The 19,256-nt window shown below is 45.5% G+C and overlaps 1 protein-coding gene and 1 long non-coding RNA gene across 9 annotated transcripts in view; one reads left to right on the top strand and one right to left on the bottom strand.

Annotated features, from left to right (window-relative positions):
• itga4 (integrin alpha 4) overlaps nt 1-19,256 on the bottom strand; it is a 140,004-nt gene that overhangs the window by 118,105 nt on the left and 2,643 nt on the right. For 4 of the 6 annotated variants that reach the window (XM_069935865.1, XM_069935866.1, XM_069935868.1 and 1 more), the window contains exons 1-2: nt 10,688-11,047; nt 10,339-10,460 (exon numbers count right to left, since the gene is read on the bottom strand). In XM_069935865.1, the coding sequence (XP_069791966.1) occupies nt 10,339-10,460; nt 10,688-10,854 (289 nt within the window). In that variant the 5' untranslated portion in view covers nt 10,855-11,047. Of the gene's footprint in view, nt 1-10,338; nt 10,461-10,687; nt 11,049-19,256 lie in introns of those variants that run through there. The other 2 variants (XM_069935869.1, XM_069935867.1) reach the window with 2 other exon arrangements.
• The window catches only part of LOC138762234 (uncharacterized), an 82,681-nt gene continuing 74,434 nt past the window's right edge, over nt 11,010-19,256 (top strand). For 2 of the 3 annotated variants that reach the window (XR_011356850.1, XR_011356848.1), the window contains exon 1: nt 11,010-11,132. This is a non-coding gene — a long non-coding RNA (uncharacterized lncRNA). Of the gene's footprint in view, nt 11,133-12,397; nt 12,498-19,256 lie in introns of all 3 variants that reach the window. The other variant, XR_011356849.1, reaches the window with a different exon arrangement.

The raw sequence follows: 19,256 nt of genomic DNA, 5'->3' as shown, positions 1-19,256 counted from the left end.
CCCACATCAACATTATGATAAATCACTGATGTCCTTTTTGGCACATCAGGGACCAAATTTGTATATTTCAAAATTAATTCTTTCAACTGCATCTGTTCTTGTGACTTAAGATGGCCTAACCTTTCCTCCAGATTTTTCAAAATTGCTGAGTTAGACAGGCACACAGGAACCATGGTTTTATTTAAGGTGACCCTCACAAGATTCTGTTTCCATAATCTTATGATCCATAACTTCTGAACCCTGTCAACAACTAACACCTCTGCTACAGACTTTTCTCCACTACCATTATCCTCATATTAAGGTTTCATTAACAATTCACCCTTCAAATCATACCCAAAAGCCATTCCTTTAATCTTCGTTCACTTATTGTTGGGTCTAAGCCCGCCCTCTGCTGGACATCATGATGTCCACGTCATGATGTCATCCTTCCATATATAACCCTGTGTGTAAGTAGCCATGCTAGTCTAATAGAAGTAAAGGTTGAGAAAGCATTGCATATAACTATATAACCATATCACAATTACAGTACGGAAACAGGACATCTCGGCCTCTCTAGTCCGCACCGATTTAAGAGAACTCCACTAGTTCCACCTACCCACATCCTGCCCATAACCCTCCAATCCCCTCATATCCATGCGCTCATCCAGCCTTCTCTTAAATGACAAAATTGACCCTGCTGCAACCACCTCTTCTGGAAGGTCATTCCACTCAGCCACCGCTCTCGGAGTGAGGAAGTTTTCCCTCATGTTATATCTCCCACTCTTAATTGTGTGAGTGCATACACCACACTTTCTGCTTTGTCCCTTAAGTCAATAAGATCTGTATCTCTCCATTGTTGCTGAATTAACTCTTTCCTTGACAAAGAGAAATCCTTACCCTCACAATTAACCTGTTCTTTCAAGACTATTTCAGAAGCACTGGGCAAGCCTCTATCAGCTCTCATCATTTTCTTAGACAAAGACCTTGTTACAGCACCTGCAGGATGTATCTCACAATCCTCTTCAACTTCATCCTTATTGGGCTGATTTGTTAATCTCAAAACTGACCCAACTTTATCCTCCGCCAAATCATTCCCTGATAAAAATGAACTGAATTTTCTCTCTCTCTCACTCACAGAAAAAAGCCTGTTTGACTCTCTCTGCTTCCAAAACCACATGACCCTCTTAGAACAGCCAACTGCACTCAGACAGACTGCGGCTCCGGACCTAATCCTCTGAGTTCTTTCATCTGTTGCTTTCCAAAACAACAATACATTTGTGAAGTCTCTATTAGCACCCCCCAAAGCTTTTGCAAAGGCCTGTCTGGCTGAGCAGAGCTCAATATTTTAAATGAGATCAGTGTTTGTATGTGACCTGCACTAAAAAACACCTGCCACAATTTATCTCCTTTAAAACATAACTATATTTAATAAAAATGCAACATAATCTGTCACACCCAGGGGCATTATAGAAAGCTAGGAAGAATTGCAGGGTAAAGATATCTGTATTATCGCTAAGCATGGTGATGTGCCATTAGATTGAAAGTTTGCTAATATTGTTCCTTTATTTAAAAAGTAATGTAACGATAAGCCAGGGAATTATGTGAGTTTAAAGTTAGTCAAAGGTAATTTATTGGAGGGGATTCAGAGAGATGGGATCTGCTTGCATTTGGAAAACAAAATGACTGATTAGAGATACAACAGGATATGTATATATGTAGTAACCTATGACCATCTCCTCCTTTGGAATGGCCATTCCTCCTGAGGGCACCTTCTTCACACAAAGGGTGGTGGACATATGGAACAAGGAAGTTGAAGAGGCAGGGATAATTGTAACATTCAAGAGATATTTAGATAAGTACGTGGATAGGAAAGATTCACAGGGATGATGGCCAAAGGTTGTAAAATGGGACTAGCTTGAGCAGCAGAGACAAACTGGGCTGAAGGACCTGTTTCTGTGCTGTGGAACTCTATTGTCTTTGCAAAGACAAGATGTGCTATTTTGATAATGGTCATAAAAGCACCATCACTGAAGGATGTCTGAAGTTTCAACTCAATTCCTCGACCCTCTGGATTTTCTGTTACATCTGTTTGGGTTCTGTTCATCAAAACATAACAATAAACTTAATTTCACACACACCTTCCAACAGGCGGTATTTGAAGACAAAACCAACACTGGGAGCTCAAATCACTCACTGCCATAAAGTCTGAGACCCAATTCCTGCTGACATTTCAATTTGGGCTTCATTTATCTGACACCTGTCATACATCAACAGCAGTGTTCTAAAAAAATTCTGCTCCTCAGCATCTAGGACCAAAGGTGACAGCCAATTCTTTCTCATGTTTGCAATTAAGACTGGCGATATGCTGAAGAATCCACAAGATTCTGGGACCATTTACAACAGAGATCAACCATGCCCGATCAAAATGAATATTTAATATACCCTGAAATTTGTAAACAATTTATGCATACTGCACTTGGTTTGCACTTGATACTGATAAGAGAGAAGGCCAGTCCAAACTGCAGTGCTTAGCAACTGTAAGGGCATTTGAACTGACTTTCTTCCCTCTAGTTTCCATCAGGGGAAATTAATAATGTGCTTACTTTGCTTTAGTCAGGTTCTGCACATTGACTGACACCTTCTCATTCTGGATGCACTCGCACCATCGGCTTGAAACCAAAAAAAAAACCATCAGTTGCTGGAAACCCGAAGCAAAAACCAGACAATATCAACAGGTCAGGAAGCTTCTCTGGAGAGAGAAACAGAATGAGCATTTCATCAGACTGGAAACATGAGAAAACAACCAGATGTTAAGTGTAGACAAGTGCAAAGGGGGCAAACGAGGACATGTCTGCAATTGGGTTTGGCAACCAGAGCTTTAGACCTGCAGGACATTTTCTTCAAGTGGCACCACCTTCCATTTGCCCAAAGGAGGTACTGAAAAAGGATTACAGCGAGCTAGGACGGAAGCTAAGAAACAGGACCGCCAGGGTGGTGATCTCTGGTTTGCTACCTGTGCCAAGTGAAATTGAGGACAAAAATGGAAGGTTAAGATAAATGAATGTGTGGCTGAGGGGCTGGTGTAAAAGACAGGGTTTTGGCTTCTTGGACCATTGGGATCTCTTTTGGGGAAGGCATGACCTTTACAAGAAGGATGGGTTACACCTAAACCCAAAAGGGGTCAATATATTGGCAGCTAGGTTTGGTACAGCCGTCGAATGCAGTTTAAACTAATTTGGCAGGGGGGTGGGAACCTCTATGATAGGGCAAAGGACAGAAAAGATAAAACAGGAAAAGTTAGGTTAGGCAGCGAAAGTAAAAAATCAGAAAGAGCAAGGAGGATGAAAAAAGCAAATCTGAAGGCTTTATATCTTAATGCAAGAAGCATTCGGAACAAGATAGATGAATTAGCTGTGGAAATTGAGATAAACAAATATGATTTGATTGGGATTACAGAAACATGGCTGCAGGGTGGGCAAGCCTGGGAACTTAAAATCCCGGGGTATACAATATTTAGGAGGGATCGGCAAGAAAGAAAAGGGGGTGGGGTAGTATTGATGGTGAGAGAAGGGACCGACACGATTGACACGAAGGATATTAACTCAGAAGATGCAGAATCTATATGGGTAGAACTGAGGAATAGCAAGGGGCGGAAAACGTTAGTGGGGGTGGTATATAGGCCTCCAAATAGTAATGTAGAGGTGAGGGAAGGCATAAAAAGAGAAATTAGAGAAGCGTGCAATAAGGGAACAGCTATCATCATGGTAGACTTTAATTTACATATAGATTGGACTAGTCAAATTGGTAAAAATACAGAGGAGGAGGAATTCCTTGAATGTTTACGGGACGGTTATCTAGACCAACATGTCGAGGAACCAACTCGGGAGCAGGCCATTTTAGACTGGGTATTATGCAATGATAAGGGGCTAATCAACAATCTTGTTGTGCGAGGCCCTTTGGGTAGGAGCGATCACAATATGATCGAATTCTCACTCGACATGGAGAGTGATGAAATTAAAACCGAGACTAAGGTCCTGAATTTAAATAAAGGGAATTATGATGGTATGAGACGGGAGTTTATTGATTGGGTGGTGTTTATGGGGGAGTTGACTGTGGATAGACAATGGAAAGCATTCACAGATCTAATGGAAGAATTGCAGAAATCGTTTATACCGGTTTGGCATAAAAATAAACCAAAAAAGGTGACTCAACCGTGGATAATAAGGGAAATTAGAGACAGCATTAGGTCCAAAGAGAGAGCGTATCAATTGGCCAAAAAAAGTACCAAATCCAAAGACTGGGAACAGTTCAAGATGCACCAAAGGAGGACAAAGGGATTAATCAAGAGGGCAAAAATAAATTATGAAAGTAAGGTTGCGGCAAACATAAAAACCAACTGCAAAAGCTTTTATAGATATGTCAAGAGGAAAAGATTGGTGAAATCCAGAGTAGGTCCCTTGCATTCAGAATCAGGGGAATATATAATGGGGAATAAGGAAATGGCAGACCAATTAAATTCTTACTTTAGTTCTGTTTTCACAAGAGAGGATACAAATAACCTCCCAAGGATGTTGGGAAACATAGAGACTAATGCAAGGGAGGACCTGAAAGAAATCAGTATCTCCAAGGACATGGTCTTGGGGAAAGTGAAGGGATTGAAGGCCGATAAATCCCAAGGGCCTGATAACCTACATCCTAGGGTACTTAAGGAAGTGGACATACAGATAGCAGATGCTTTAAGAATTATTTTCCAGAACTCAATAGACTCAGGATCAGTACCCATGGATTGGAGGGTAGCTAATGTTACCCCACTATTTACAAAGGAGAGTAGAGAAAAAGCGGGGAATTATAGGCCAGTGAGCCTTACATCGGTAGTGGGCAAAATGATGGAATCCATTATTAAGGATGTAATAGCGGAGCATATGACTAGCAGAGAAGGGATCGGACAGAGTCAACATGGATTTACAAAAGGTAAATCGTACTTGACAAATCTATTGGAATTCTTTGAGATGGTGACAGGTAAAATAGATGGGGGAGGGCCAGTGGATGTGGTGTACCTGGACTTCCAAAAAGATTGCACAATTAGGTCCCACAAAAACGACTGGCATGCAAAATCAAGGCTCATGGGATTGGGGGCAAAGTATTGATGTGAATTGAGAACTGGCTGGCAGGTAGAAGACCTGGGATAAACCATGGCCCCAGGTTCATTGAATATATTTAAGAGTTGGGATAAACTGCTCATTTTCTGAGTGGCAGGCGGTGACCAGTGGGGTGCCACAGGGATCTGTACTGGGACCCCAGCTGTTCACAATTTACATTAATGATCTAGATGAGGGGATTGGATGTAATATCTCCAAATTTGCAGACGACACTAAGCTAGGAGGGGTTGTGTGCACTGAGGAGGGGGTCAGGAAGCTTCAGGCTCCAGTGTGATTTGGATAAATTGGGGGACTGGGCAGATACATGGCAAATGCACTACAATGTGAATAAATGTGAGGTTATCCACTTTGGTAATACAAACCGGATGGCAGATTACTATTTGAATGGCAATAGATTGGGAGATGGGGAAGTGCAGAGAGACCTAGGGGTTCTTGTGCACCAGTCACTGAAGGCGAGCATGCAGGTACAGCAGGCGGTTAAAAAGGCAAATGGTATGTTGGCCTTCGTATCAAGACGGTTTGAGTATAGGAATAAGGATACCTTTCTACAGCTGTACAAAGCCTTGGTGAGACCCCACCTGGAGTATTGTGTGCAGTTTTGGTTGCCTTATCTAAGGAAGGATGTTCTTGCAATGGAGGGAGTGCAGAGGCGATTCACCAGGCTGATACCTGGAACGGCAGGAATGACTTAGGAGGAAAGATTGCGCAAATTGGGATTGTACTCCCTGGAGTTTAGAAGATTGAGAGGGGATCTCATAGAGAGCTATAAAATTCTGGCAGGACTGGACAGAATGGATGCGGAAGGGATGTTTCCAGTGGTGGGGGAGTCCAGAACCCGGGGCCATGGTTCAAGGATAACAGACAAACCATTTAGGACCGACATGAGGAGGAATTTCTATACCCAGAGCTTGGTGAATCTGTGGAATTCATTGCCACAGAGGGCAGTAGAGGCAGGTTCATTGAACATATTTAAGAGGGAATTAGATCTATTTCTTCAGTATAAGGGAATTAGGGGTTACGGAGAGAAGGCGGGGACGGGGTACTGAACTTTAAGATCAGCCATGATCTCATTGAATGGCAGAGCAGGCTGGAAGGGCCAAATGACCTACTCCTGCTCCTATCTTCTATGTTTCTATCCCAGGTTAAACTCTCAAACATTGTCCTCAATGTCCATTATAATGAATAATAAACTCTTCATTCATTCAAGTTCAAGGAACAGCACCTCATTTTCCATCAAGCCATTTTGCACCTGTTTCAGAGTTTATAGATATGTTTTTGGGAGATAAATTGGGAAAGGTGTAACAATATTAATATTTGAGGAGAATTTATAAGATTTAGAGTAGGTCACATACAAACACACATTTTAAAACAGATCTTATTTGAAAGACTGAAGAATTCACGTTGCAGGATCTCTGGAGAATGTAAGCACCTTTCACAAGTAGGTGTTAATTGAACTGATGTCATAAAATGCTTGACCATTGTCTTGCTGGAGTCATGCTATCAGTACCCTTTCTGCAAAGTGCTCACAGAAAGGTCAATTCTGGGTAGTTTACCTAAGATAACAACAAATGGGAGCAGAAGGAAGAACTCCTGTTTGCTGGAGAAAGTGGGGTTTTTGCAAGACATGAGTCACATGCTCTCTTTGGAGTTTGAGTTGGAAAAGTGAGAGTTGAGTTAACAGCTCAGTCAGTTAGTCAGTGGGACACTGACAAGTAACTGAAAAGTGCAATCTAGGCAAAACTGTTTGAAACTGATGAAAGCAAGTTCCAGAGCAGTAGATGGCTGGAAGTGGTATCTGTCTGATGTTTCTCTTGAAATAGAGGAAGGAATGGAACTCTGTGGTAGCTTGAAGAAAGAGGTTACGATCTAGAAGACCCTGATGGGGCAAGTTTCATCAGCGAGACCCTGAGGTGACTAGTGGTGGTACCTCAGTTGTAGAAATCCTGGCGCAACAAATATCTCTCTCTCTCTGCAAACCCTACAAGAACCTTCCTGAGTGGTAAACATTTACCTTTCAAGCACCAAGCCTGGTGAACTTTATACGTGTTAAATTCTGTGCACAATATGGTGATTGCCTGCAACCAGAGAACTTGGAAGAAGAAGAAGTGAGATTGAACTGTGAACCAAAGAACTTTTCTTGAATTTACACACACATTCCATACACATGCACTTAGAATTAGAAGGGGGTTAATTTGGGTTAGTTAAGTATAGAGTTAAGTTAATGTTTGATTTTATTTTCATGTTTGAAGTTGATTAAAAATAACTTCTGTTTTGAAAGCCACTTGTCTTTGTGAATGTCTATTCCTGCTGGGGTTTGGGGTCCTTTGGCCTCGTAACAAAGGTTTGTTAGAGTAGGTCACATACAAACACTTTAAAACAGATCTTATTTAAAATACTGGCGCTCTGCGCCATGCTAAACATATCGGGGCCTCACAGCTTTTGCAAGAGCTTTGAAGAGTGCTCAAGAGTCTTTACTAATGGACTGTTGTTTACAAAAGGCAATAGATGAAAGAGTTTGTTGGAGCCGCTTCTGTCTAGAGCTTGCTATTCTAAGAGGGTCAGAGAGAGGAAAACAGGCTTTTCTCTGAGAGAGTGCGAGAGAGAGAGAGAGAGAGAGAGAGAGAGAGAGAGAGAGAGAGAGAGAGAGAGAGAGAGATCACTTGTATCATGTTACAACCAGCAGACTGGAACAGGACAAGCTGGCAAACTTATGGAAAGCCCATTTGGAAGACGGCCTGGTCAGACAAGAGGAGAGGACTGGCTGTCTAATGTTTCACTTGGAATAAGCAAAACAAAAAGGAACTCTGTAGTGACCTGAAAGAAAGAGGTTATCATCTGGAGAACCCTGAAGGGGGCACATTTCGTCAGCAAGACACTGAGGTGGCTGGGTGTCCATTGTATAACAAATCTTTCTCTGAAAACCAACAAGAACCTTCCTGAGTGGTAACCATTTACCTTTCAAGCACCAAAGCCTGGTGAACTTTACAAATGTTAAATTCTGTGCACAGTATGAGAATTGCCTGAAACCAATGAACTTGGAGGAATGAGAAGTGAGATTGGACTGTGAATCAAAGAATTTTCCTGAACATATACACATTACATACACTTGCGTTTAGAATTAGAAGGGGTTTGAGTTAGGTGAAGTAAGTCAATAGCGATAAGTTAAAGTGTGATTCTATTTTTATGTTTAAAGATCATTAAAAACAATTTTCATTTAAGTAAACATTTGTTTTGGTGAATATCTATTGTGGCTGGGTTCATGGGTCCTCTGGGCTCTTAACACACCCCTCAGGGCTTGATTACTTTTTCAAACAGACTGATTGGAGAAATATTCAAACAATGAAAAATAATTAAACTTGTACGTTATGCCTAAAAGGTTGTTTTGAAAATGTTTTAAAATTATTTTTTAATTAAAAAAACTTTAAATTCTACATACAGCACTGCAAAAATCCATTCGGCCCTATGAATCCGCGCTGCCCAATTTACACTCCTGGAAGAGTGGGAGGAAACCCGAGCCCCAGGAGAAAACCCGGGAGAACGTACAAACTCCTTACAGACAGCGCAGGATTTGAACCCAGGTCCAGTCACGATCGCTGGTGCTGTAAAGGTGTTACCCTAACCGCTACACCAACTGTACCATGCTAAAACATGTTTAAGTACCTTCACCATTTAAAGATCTAAATTGGCAAACTTATGAGAGAAATTTCAAAAACTTGGATAGTTTTAAAAACCAAACACTTTCTAAATTTAGCAAACTCTTTTGCTCAGGTACTTGCAGCGATTCCATTCCACGTTAAAGCCTCCATCCCTCCTCAACCCGGTTGACACCTGCTGAGTGTTTACAGCAATCTTGTGTCTTAATGTTAGATTTCCAGCATCTCCACCCTGGTTTTCATTTTCAACAATAAGCATTGGCCGAATTAACCAACTGGACCAAGGAGCCCAGCATTGCATTGCAATCTGCTGCTCGTTGACAAATGGCTGATCACATCCTCAGGATTTACTCCACAAAAGCCAAGTTAAACACATTTATCCAAGAGGGAGTGATTTCATGTTATGATTGGGGAAACAGCATTTTGAAGATTTTCTAGATCATAATCAAGTGGTCCAAGTCAAAGCGCTGGGAGCAGTGATGAAATTCAACTGGATTTCTCACGGATCTTCCTTGAAAAAATAAGAAATGGAAATGATGGTGTCTAGAACATGCATTATAATATATTATTGTGAGGCAGGCGGAGGCCCCGGTCAAGGCAGAAGCTAGGGGGAGGCGGAGGCCCCGGCCTCGGTCGAGTGAGGCAGGCGGAGGCCCCGGTCCGGGCAGAAGTGAGGGGGAGGCGGTGGCCCCGGCCTCGGCAGAGCGAAGCAGGCGGAGGCCCCGGTCCAGGCAGAAAGAAGGAGGCGGCGGCCCCGATCCAGGCACAGGGAAAGCAGCGGCGGCCCCGGCCCCGGTCCGGGCAGAAGGTAGGCAGCGGAGGCCCTGGTCCAGGCAGAAGCGAGGGGGAGGCGGCGACAGCCCCGGTCGAGTGAGGCAGGCGGAGGCCCCGGTCCGGGCAGAAGCGAGGGGGAGGCGGTGGCCCCGGCCTCAGCAGAGCGAAGCAGGCGGAGGCCCCGGTCCGGGCAGAAAGAAGGAGCCGGCGGCCCCGGACCGGGCACAGGGAAAGTAGCGGCGGCCCCGGCCCCGGTCCGGGCAGTATGGTCCGACCTAGGAGGGGAGGCAGACCCCTCCAGCCCGGGTAAGAAACCTGCATAGGAGAAGGCCACTCCGATATAAAACCTAAGGACCTCGCTGCCACGTCCCAGCTTGCTTGACCACGGCACACGAACCATGGGTGTAAAGGGTGGGGCCAGTACTGCGCACACTGCACTCCACCTAAAAGCTCCTTTGCGCAGGCCCGAGGACATGTCACAATCCTCCCCCTCAAAAGATTATAATATATTATATATATAATATATATATATATATATAAAACGAACTGTTGATCTGTACAAAAGGAGCATCATCAAATAATGAACTGGGTGGAGGGGTAGAAATCAGATTTAGGGCAGTCAAGATTGCAACAAAATACTGCAAGCCGCCAGGTTGTGCTCTTCCACACCAAACATCCAGTTCACAGCCCAGACTCAGGCACATTCGCCCTCTCAGAGTCCACCCCCCATTGCTCTTCAGTTAGAACAGAACCGCAATGCCATTGCAACTTACGCCAGATGATTTCTTCACACGTTCTGTTAGGATTTTGGTTGATTCGACACTTGTAAATGGACCCAGGATTTACCACTGTATCGTCCAGGGAAAAGTTTGCCTTTGGTGCCCCAACCACAATCCTGCAAAGCCAAAAGGGGTAAACGTTCAGTACAGGCACCGCTTACAAACTCTCCAGGGTGGAGGGGAATTAACTTCCACGTTAATTAACTTTCACGTCTGTTCCTAGTACAGTCAAGGATAACGCTCAGCAGGAGGACAACGCTCCAAAGGCATTTAAAGAAGTTCAATAATATTCACTCAAACTTGGCCATGGGGTCTCTAAACTTGCATCAAAACTAAAACTCACCATTTTCCATCTTTATGACTGTGCAATATTACCGAATAACCAAACAAGGTTCCTTCGCGCCCTTGAAACTGGAGGGAACTTTCCCAGTCCAGATTATAGAGGTGCACCGTTTTGAATAAGGAGCACAGCGCTAGCGTCCAGCCCACATGAAACGTCCTCAGTCTCATCTTCCAATTTCACTGCTCCATGAATCAAAACTTCATTCAGCTGGAAACTTATTTTCAGAAGAGCAAACAGAAAAGAACCAACCAACAAGCTGCAAGACTTCTATATCTATAAACAATAAAAGACACATTCACACCCACCCCGCCCCGCACTCGGGATCCCCAGCGCCGAATGAAGTCGGTGCTGACAGAAGCAGTTCCTCCAGCGCTGGGCTGACCTCCGCACACCAGCCCAGCCGCGCTGTCTTCAGGATCAAGGCATATGGATTGGATCTTTGAAGGTCAGCAGCAGTGGAGGGGTGGAAAGGACCCCGTGGAGGGTTGGGGGGTGAAATCCTGAACCAGGGAGGGATTCCATGTTTGGAATATTACAGAAGATCTGATACTGGCTGGATGCCCAAATGGACTCAAGAGAATCTAGTCTCCCTTTTATCATCCATCCCAAGATTTAAGAATGAAAGGACCCCGTGGAGGGTTGGGGGGTGAAATCCTGAACCAGGGAGGGATTCCATGTTTGGAATATTACAGAAGATCTGATACTGGCTGGATGCCCAAATGGACTCAAGAGAATCTAGTCTCCCTTTTATCATCCATCCCAAGATTTAAGAATGAAAGGACCCCGTGGAGGGTTGGGGGGTGAAATCCTGAACCAGGGAGGGATTCCATGTTTGGAATATTACAGAAGATCTGATACTGGCTGGATGCCCAAATGGACTCAAGAGAATCTAGTCTCCCTTTTATCATCCATCCCAAGATTTAAGAATGAAAGGACCTCGTGGAGGGTTGGGGGGTGAAATCCTGAACCAGGGAGGGATTCCATGTTTGGAATATTACAGAAGATCTGATACTGGCTGGATGCCCAAATGGACTCAAGAGAATCTAGTCTCCCTTTTATCATCCATCCCAAGATTTAAGAATGAAAGGACCTCGTGGAGGGTTGGGGGGTGAAATCCTGAACCAGGGAGGGATTCCATGTTTGGAATATTACAGAAGATCTGATACTGGCTGGATGCCCAAATGGACTCAAGAGAATCTAGTCTCCCTTTTATCATCCATCCCAAGATTTAAGAATGAAAGGACCCCGTGGAGGGTTGGGGGGTGAAATCCTGAACCAGGGAGGGATTCCATGTTTGGAATATTACAGAAGATCTGATACTGGCTGGATGCCCAAATGGACTCAAGAGAATCTAGTCTCCCTTTTATCATCCATCCCAAGATTTAAGAATGAGACCCTCTGGTCTGCTGGTTATTGCTTTAATGCTTTTGTCTTCCAACATTTTTCGCACATTCTGTGGTTAAAAATGTTTGACAAAGACCATCTTAGACTCCCCACACTTGACCTCCTGATAGAGACAGCCATCAAGATTTCAGAATTAATGACTTTGTTTAAAATAAACAAATTTGCATGAAGAATCAAATCCCCTTCATTAGAGCACCAAAAATGCATAATTTCTGTCGTTGCCGTTCATAATATAGTTCAGGAGTTATTTTTAAATGAATGCCGCAAACCGAAAAGTAATGATCAATTGGCTTCTTTTCTCGCCAGAGAAAGAAGTGTGCCTCTCCATTTCCATTCCAATACCCTCGTTTTACGGTCAAAACACAAAACGCTAGAGAAACTCAGCAGGTCGAACAGTGTCGCAAAGGTAAAAATACAGAACCGGCTCCAGTAAGTGTCGGCAGGTGTCCGAACAAAAGGGTGGGGTAAAGGCAGGAGATGATAGGTGGAGAAGGGAGGGAGGGGATAGCAGTGATCGGGGAGGAGGGAAGGGAAGGGGGAGAACTGGAAAAACCGGAAAGGGGAGAGGGGAAAGAAAAGACGAGCAGGTTAGGAGAAAGCAGAGAGAATTTGAGGTTAAAGCCATCTGGCTGGAGAGTGCCAGATGGAAAATAAAGTGTTGTTGGTGGGAGAGATCATAAGGCTATGGACAGACATGTGAGTATGTGGGAGTGTGACTGAGAACTGAAATGATTGGCTACTGGGGGGTCTCTGTTGTGGCAGAGGGAGTGGAGGTGCTCAACGAAGCGATTTCCCAATCTGCGACTGGTCTCTCGGATGTGGAGAAGGCCACAAAGGGAGCACTGGATGCAGTAAATCAGTACTGTGGATATACAAGTGAAGTGCTGCTTCACTTGAAAGGCCTGTTTGAGGTCCCAGACCATGGTGAGGGAGGAGATGTGGGCACATGTTGCACCTCCTATGGCCACAGGGGAAGTTGCTGGGAGGGCAAAATGTGGGGAGGGAGATGCAAGGGAATCATGGAGGGAACAGTCCTTATGAAAGGCAGAGAGGGCAGGAGAAGGAAATATGTGTCTGGGGGTGGGATCCTGTAGTAAATGCCTGAAATTCCAACGGATTATGTGTTGGATGTGAAGGGTGGTGCGGTGATAGGTGAAGATGAGAGGGATTTTAAGTTTGTCGCATCTGGGGGCAGAGGAGGCCAGGGCAAATGAGCGGGAAATGGAGGAGATGCGGGTGAGGGCTGAGTTAATGGTGGTGGAAGGGAAGCCACTTTTGTCAAAGAAGCAGACATTTCAGAAGATCTGAACTGGAAGACCTCATCTTGGGAACAGACGTGACGGAGACAGAGAAATTGAGAGAAGGGAATGGAATCCTCGCAGGGGGTAGGGTGTGAGGAAGTGTAGTCCAGGTAGTTGTGGGAGTTAGACCATTTGTAATAAATGTTGGTGGAAAACTTGTCTCCCGAGATGGAGACAGAGAGATTCAGGAAGGGGAGAGTGTTGTCGGAGATGGACCAGGTGAGTTTCAGATCGGGGTGGAAGTTGGACACGAAGTAGATGAAGTTGACAAGTTCATTGCAAGTGCATGAGGCAACCCTGATGTTGTTGTCGATATACCGGAGGAAGAGTTGAGGGGTTTGCCTCTGTAGGCTTGTAGCAAAGCCCACAAACAGGCAGGCATAGCTAGGATCCATGTAGATACCCTTAGCTATTCCTTTAATGTGGAGGAAGTGAGACGAGTTAAGGAAGTTATTTAAAGTGAGGGCAAATTTTGCCAGGCGGAGGAGGGTGGTGGTAGTCGGGTCTCTGGTCCAGAAAGATGTAAAATGCTTTCAGACCTTCTGTGTGGGGGATGGATTGGAAATCCATCGTGAAGATGAAGTGGTGCAGTTCAGGGTATCTGAAGTCATTGAAAAGATGGAGGGCTGTGAGGTAGATGTAGGTAGGGAAGGATTAGACCAGGGAGAAAAGATGGAGTTAAGGTAGGATAAAACTAGTTCGGTGGGGCATGAGAAGCAAAAAAAAGGCCTGACCAGTTGGTTTGGTTTGTCTATCCTGGGTAAGAGGTAGAAACGAGCAATATGGGGATAGGAGACAATAAGGTGGGAGGCGACTAGAGGTGATGAGGTTGGAGATGGTGTTTGAGACAGTGGCTTGATGAACCGTGGTGGTGTCCTGATGAGGATCGATAGGAGGAGATGTCTGTAAGCTGTCAACTAGCCTTGGCAAGATAGAGATCAGTATGCTAGACCACCCTTGTCCGTGGGATTGATGGTGAGGTTGGGATTGTTGCGGAGAGAGTGGAGGGCAGACCGTTCAGAGGAGGTGAGAATATGAGAGGGTAGTGGTAAAGTTGAGATGGTTAATGTCTCAGCAGCAGTTGGAAATAAAAAGGTCCAGTGCGGACAGCTGGTCAGGACGAGGTGTCCAGGAGGAGGAAGAAGGGTTGAAGCGGGTCTTGGGTGGGAAGTGGAGAGTCACAGTCATGGAAGTGTTCCCGGAGTCAGAGGCGGCAGAAGAAGAGCTTGGCATCGTAGCGTGTGGGTAACTTATTGAAGTGTGGGCGGAGGGGGACGAACATGAAGCCTCTCCTGAGAACTAAGCATTCTGTCTCAGAGAGGGGAAGGTCAGAGGGGATAGTAAAGATCCAGTGGGGTCAGAGTGGGAATCAGTATTGTGGGGGATGTTGGGGGGGGGGTGGAGAGTTGGTGAGGTCTGAGGGTGGAGATGGAAGATGGGGAGGTTGGAGAGAGGAGGAGGAGGGTTGGAGCGGGAGGTGGGGTCAGAAGGAGAGGTGGAGGGTGGAGAGAAGACAGAGCAGGGAGTTGGGGGGTGAAGTCAGAGGGTGAAGTAGGGGTGGGGGAGGTTGGATGGGGAGGAGGAAGGAGAGGGTGAAGGAGGTCAGGGGAGAGGAGGGTAGGAGATAATCAGAGAGAGGAGGGGGAGATGAGGTTTGAGGGTTAGGAAGTTGGGGAGAAGAGAGGGTAGATGGGGTGGAGTAGATAGAGGTGTAGGAGGATAGGGTGGGAGTAGTGAGGGGGATAAGTGAGTGGGATCTAGCAGCGAGATCAGGACTCCAGTAACAGTCTGTGTCAAGAGTCACATGGTACGAGTCATCGTGAGAGGCTCCACTGTCTCTTCCAGCAAGTCGACAGACTAGTGTTTATAGATTTTCGTAATTAACTTTTTTCCTTATTTTATTTGTCAGTGCACACTACCAACCTTCCAATTTTTTGTGCTAATTGATTATGGATGCTGCTGGGACGTAGGGATTTAAATGGCTTGTGTAGTTTTTTGTTATTTCTCAGCGCATGGATAGTGCTACTCGGCCCAGCAGTTATTGTCTAATCCTCGTTGTCCGGAAACGATGGTGACCTGCAATCTAACAGCAGTTTTATTATAACCAAGTCCCTCATTGGACCACACAAGAAACCAATGGAAAGGATGGTCAGAGTTGATTATGTTGGTGTTAATCAGAGGTGTGTTGGATAGAACAGGTAAGAATGTTGTATTTCACGTTGTGAAGAATGGTACTGAGCCGATAATTAAAACCAAACATGGTGAAGAACCACGATTATCTGAAATGGTCAGGACTGGATCATTTTTCGGTTGACTGAGTTTTACAGACAACTGGTCATTTTTTTAAAAACAGCCCAGTAGCAACAGCAAATCATTTGTATTTATGTTTAAGCAACAACAAACAAGTTTCATTCTCGCCAAAAATACGTTGGCCGCGGCTAATCCCTGATGCATCCCTACAGCTGCCGCCATTCCCCGGTAAGGCTTCCCAAGCCGGTGGAACAATCGCTGGCAAGTTGGTGTGCTCCTGTCTTCCCGTGAGCGCATTTCAGCAGGGGCTGTTCCAGCTTCACGTCTGCCGATCCGGCACCTCAATCGGGCCACTTCGGAGCTGCTCCAGCATCTCAGGGTGGTGGCAGTAGCAGCTCAATGTAGGATTAATAGTTGTCTTCATTACCCATAATCCCCCACACAGCTGTAACTGCTCTGCCAGTGCCAGCGCCAGGGAAAAGCAAATACCTGACCTGCCCCTGCCCAGGAGGCTGCTCTCCTTGATGACGCCATGATGAGGGACTCTTCCAACTGCTTGTGGCTGGGAGACAGCAACACGCAGTTCCATAGGAGAGTTAGAGAGAAAAGTCAATAGTGAAGAAGAAATGGAAAAAGAGAGGGGAGAGAGTTACCTGAAATAAGGACAATCATCATTCTAATTTCATGTTGGGTGAATTTTTTTTTCCAAGCAGTGAGGTCAGTTTGGCTCTGAAAAAGTTTTGGATAAATGAGGATTTCGGATAATCGGAAGTTATTCAGACATTGCCATTCTGAGTTCTGTCCTCAGTTTTCTAAATTGGTTCAAAAATAAGAACTGTATTGACACTAATTACTTTCATATGGATTTAATAAATATATAATAGTTTGTAATATATAATAATACCCACACTCCTGTTCGGCTCCGAATCATGGGTCCTCTACCGGCATCACCTACGGCTCCTAGAACGCTTCCACCAGCGTTGTCTCCGCTCCATCCTCAACATTCATTGGAGCGCCTTCATCCCTAACGTCGAAGTACTCGAGATGGCAGAGGTCGACAGCATCGAGTCCACGCTGCTGAAGATCCAGCTGCGCTGGGTGGGTCACGTCTCCAGAATGGAGGACCATCGCCTTCCCAAGATCGTGTTATATGGCGAGCTCTCCACTGGCCACCGTGACAGAGGTGCACCAAAGAAGAGGTACAAGGACTGCCTAAAGAAATCTCTTGGTGCCTGCCCCATTGACCACCGCCAGTGGGCTGATATCGCCTCAAACCGTGCATCTTGGCGCCTCACAGTTTGGCGGGCAGCAACCTCCTTTGATGAAGACCGCAGAGCCCACCTCACTGACAAAAGGCAAAGGAGGAAAAACCCAACACCCAACCCCAACCAACCAATTTTCCCCTGCAACCGCTGCAACCGTGTCTGCCTGTCCCGCATCGGACTTGTCAGCCACAAACGAGCCTGCAGCTGACGTGGACTTTTAACCCCTCCATAAATCTTCGTCCGCAAAGCCAAGCCAAAGAAAGAATAGTTGACTTCAATATTCAACAGTCTTATGCTGAACCTAAAACTTTCAAAACATTAAAAAAAACTTTGTCAAACTAACAAATAAAGGAGAAAGCATATGTTCTGTTTTTGTGAGATTGAGATTCAAGATTCTATTATTGTCATATAATAAATATTACATGAAATTGCATTTAGTCTCCTGTAAGGCAAAGATTCGCCATTAGCAGAGATTGCCCAGCGCCCCTTACAGTCAGAGAAGAGGAAGCAAAAGAAAATCCCTTTAGAGGCATTGAAAGCCCATTGATGTGCCTTCAGTGCTCCAGAAGCTTCCGCTGCCAGGCAGACTTCCATCCAAACCATCAGCAACTCAAGCTCCAGATCCAAAGCCTTCAATCCCCGAGGACCCTGGGAGCCCCTCTAGCCCTCGGCACTCTCTCATTCCTGGTTCCGTCACCTGGTATCCCTTCAGCCAGTCTCGACCCAGTCTCCAGCAGTCCGCAGCCTACCTGGGTTCCTCACCTTGAATCGCCGACACCTCGCCACCTGTGCGTTCTTCAGCCCCTCATCACCGTCCCATAGGGTCATCTCCTCCTCTTCTCCTCAAACGGTGGGTGCTTTCCCCGTTTTCTGGCGCACTGCACCAGTCCTCTGCTTCCCCAAAATCTGCAACCCCTCGAGGCCACAGCAGAGCGCAGGCACCACCGTCTTGGGCCTAGACACTGCAGTCGCTGGATTTTCAAATTAACCACTGTCAGCCCCTTTAACAGGCCATTTAAAGCCTGAATAGAGCCATTAGACTGGATGGTAGGACCTTACAAGGGAACATTGTGTCTCCACTCCCCACTCTCCCCAGATCCACACCGGTGGCAGTGGCAGAAGTTCCAGTAGCAAGGGGTTGATTTGTGGGAGTGAGTACTTGAGATAATTGGCAGGGGCTAATAAAAGGAGGGGAGCAGCCAGTGTGTGTGAGTGGGCCAGTGAGGGAGTTGAGCTTTGACTCGAGAGGCTTCAGTGAGTAGAAGCTGTTGACGAGCCCGGGTAAGATCCTTCAATTAAATTAGCAGTAGGTAATGGAGTCAGTTAGGGCAGTGGAACGCTCCAATTGCAGGATATGGGAAATCTGGGAGAGCACAATTGTCCCTAATGACTACAAATGCCAAAGGTACATCCAGCTGCAGCTCCAGACAACTGAGTTAGGGAACTGGAGCTGGATGAACTTCAGAGCATTCAAGAGGCAGTAATAGACAGAAGGTTCAGGGAGACAGTCACCCCCAAAAGTCAGGAGGCAGGTAGCTGGGTGACTGTTAGGAGAGAGAAGGGGAATTTTCAGAAAGAGCAGAGTACCACTGTGGCTGTTCCCACCAACAATAAGTATACTATTTTGGATACCATTGGTGGGGATGACCTACTGGGGACAAGTTGTAGTGGTCATCTCTCTGGAACAGAGACAGGACCCTCAGCTCAGAAAGGAAGGAGAGAAAAAAAGGAGAGCAGTAGGGATGGGGGCTTTGTTAGTTAGGGGGAACAAATAAGAGGTTCTATGAGAGAGATTTGAGAATCCCAGATGGTCTTTTGCCTCCCTATTGCCAGGGTGTGCAATATCTCGGATCAAGTTCTCAGTATTCTCAGAAAGGAGGATGAGCAGCCAGATGTAGGGACAAATAATGTGGGTAGAAAGGATGAGGAGGTCCTGCAAAGACAGTTTAGGGAGTTAGGTGCAAGCTGAAGAACAGAACCTCTTAAGGTTATGATCTTGGGGTTGTGTTACCCGTACCACATGCTGGTGAGGCTAGAAATAGGACATCAATGCAGCTAAATACGTGGCTAGAGATGGTGCAGGAGGGAAGGCTGCATGTTTCTGGACAATTGGGCTCCGTTCCAGGGAAGGTGGGACCTGTTTCAACGGGATGGTTTGCACCTGAACTGTAAGGGGACTAACATCCTTGCAGGTAGGTTTGTTAGTGCTGCTCTGGATTAAACTAGATTTGCAAGGGGGTTGGGAACCAGAATGTTATAACAGATAGTGAATTGTAGGAGGACAAAGGTCATGCGAGGACTGCATGTGTAGACAGAAATCACAGGTTTATATGTGATAGAAATGTTCTC

The sequence above is a fragment of the Narcine bancroftii genome, chromosome 4, assembly GCF_036971445.1.
Source record: "Narcine bancroftii isolate sNarBan1 chromosome 4, sNarBan1.hap1, whole genome shotgun sequence".
NCBI classification, from domain to species: Eukaryota; Metazoa; Chordata; class Chondrichthyes; order Torpediniformes; family Narcinidae; genus Narcine; species Narcine bancroftii.
This window is presented reverse-complemented; position numbering and strand designations above follow the sequence as displayed.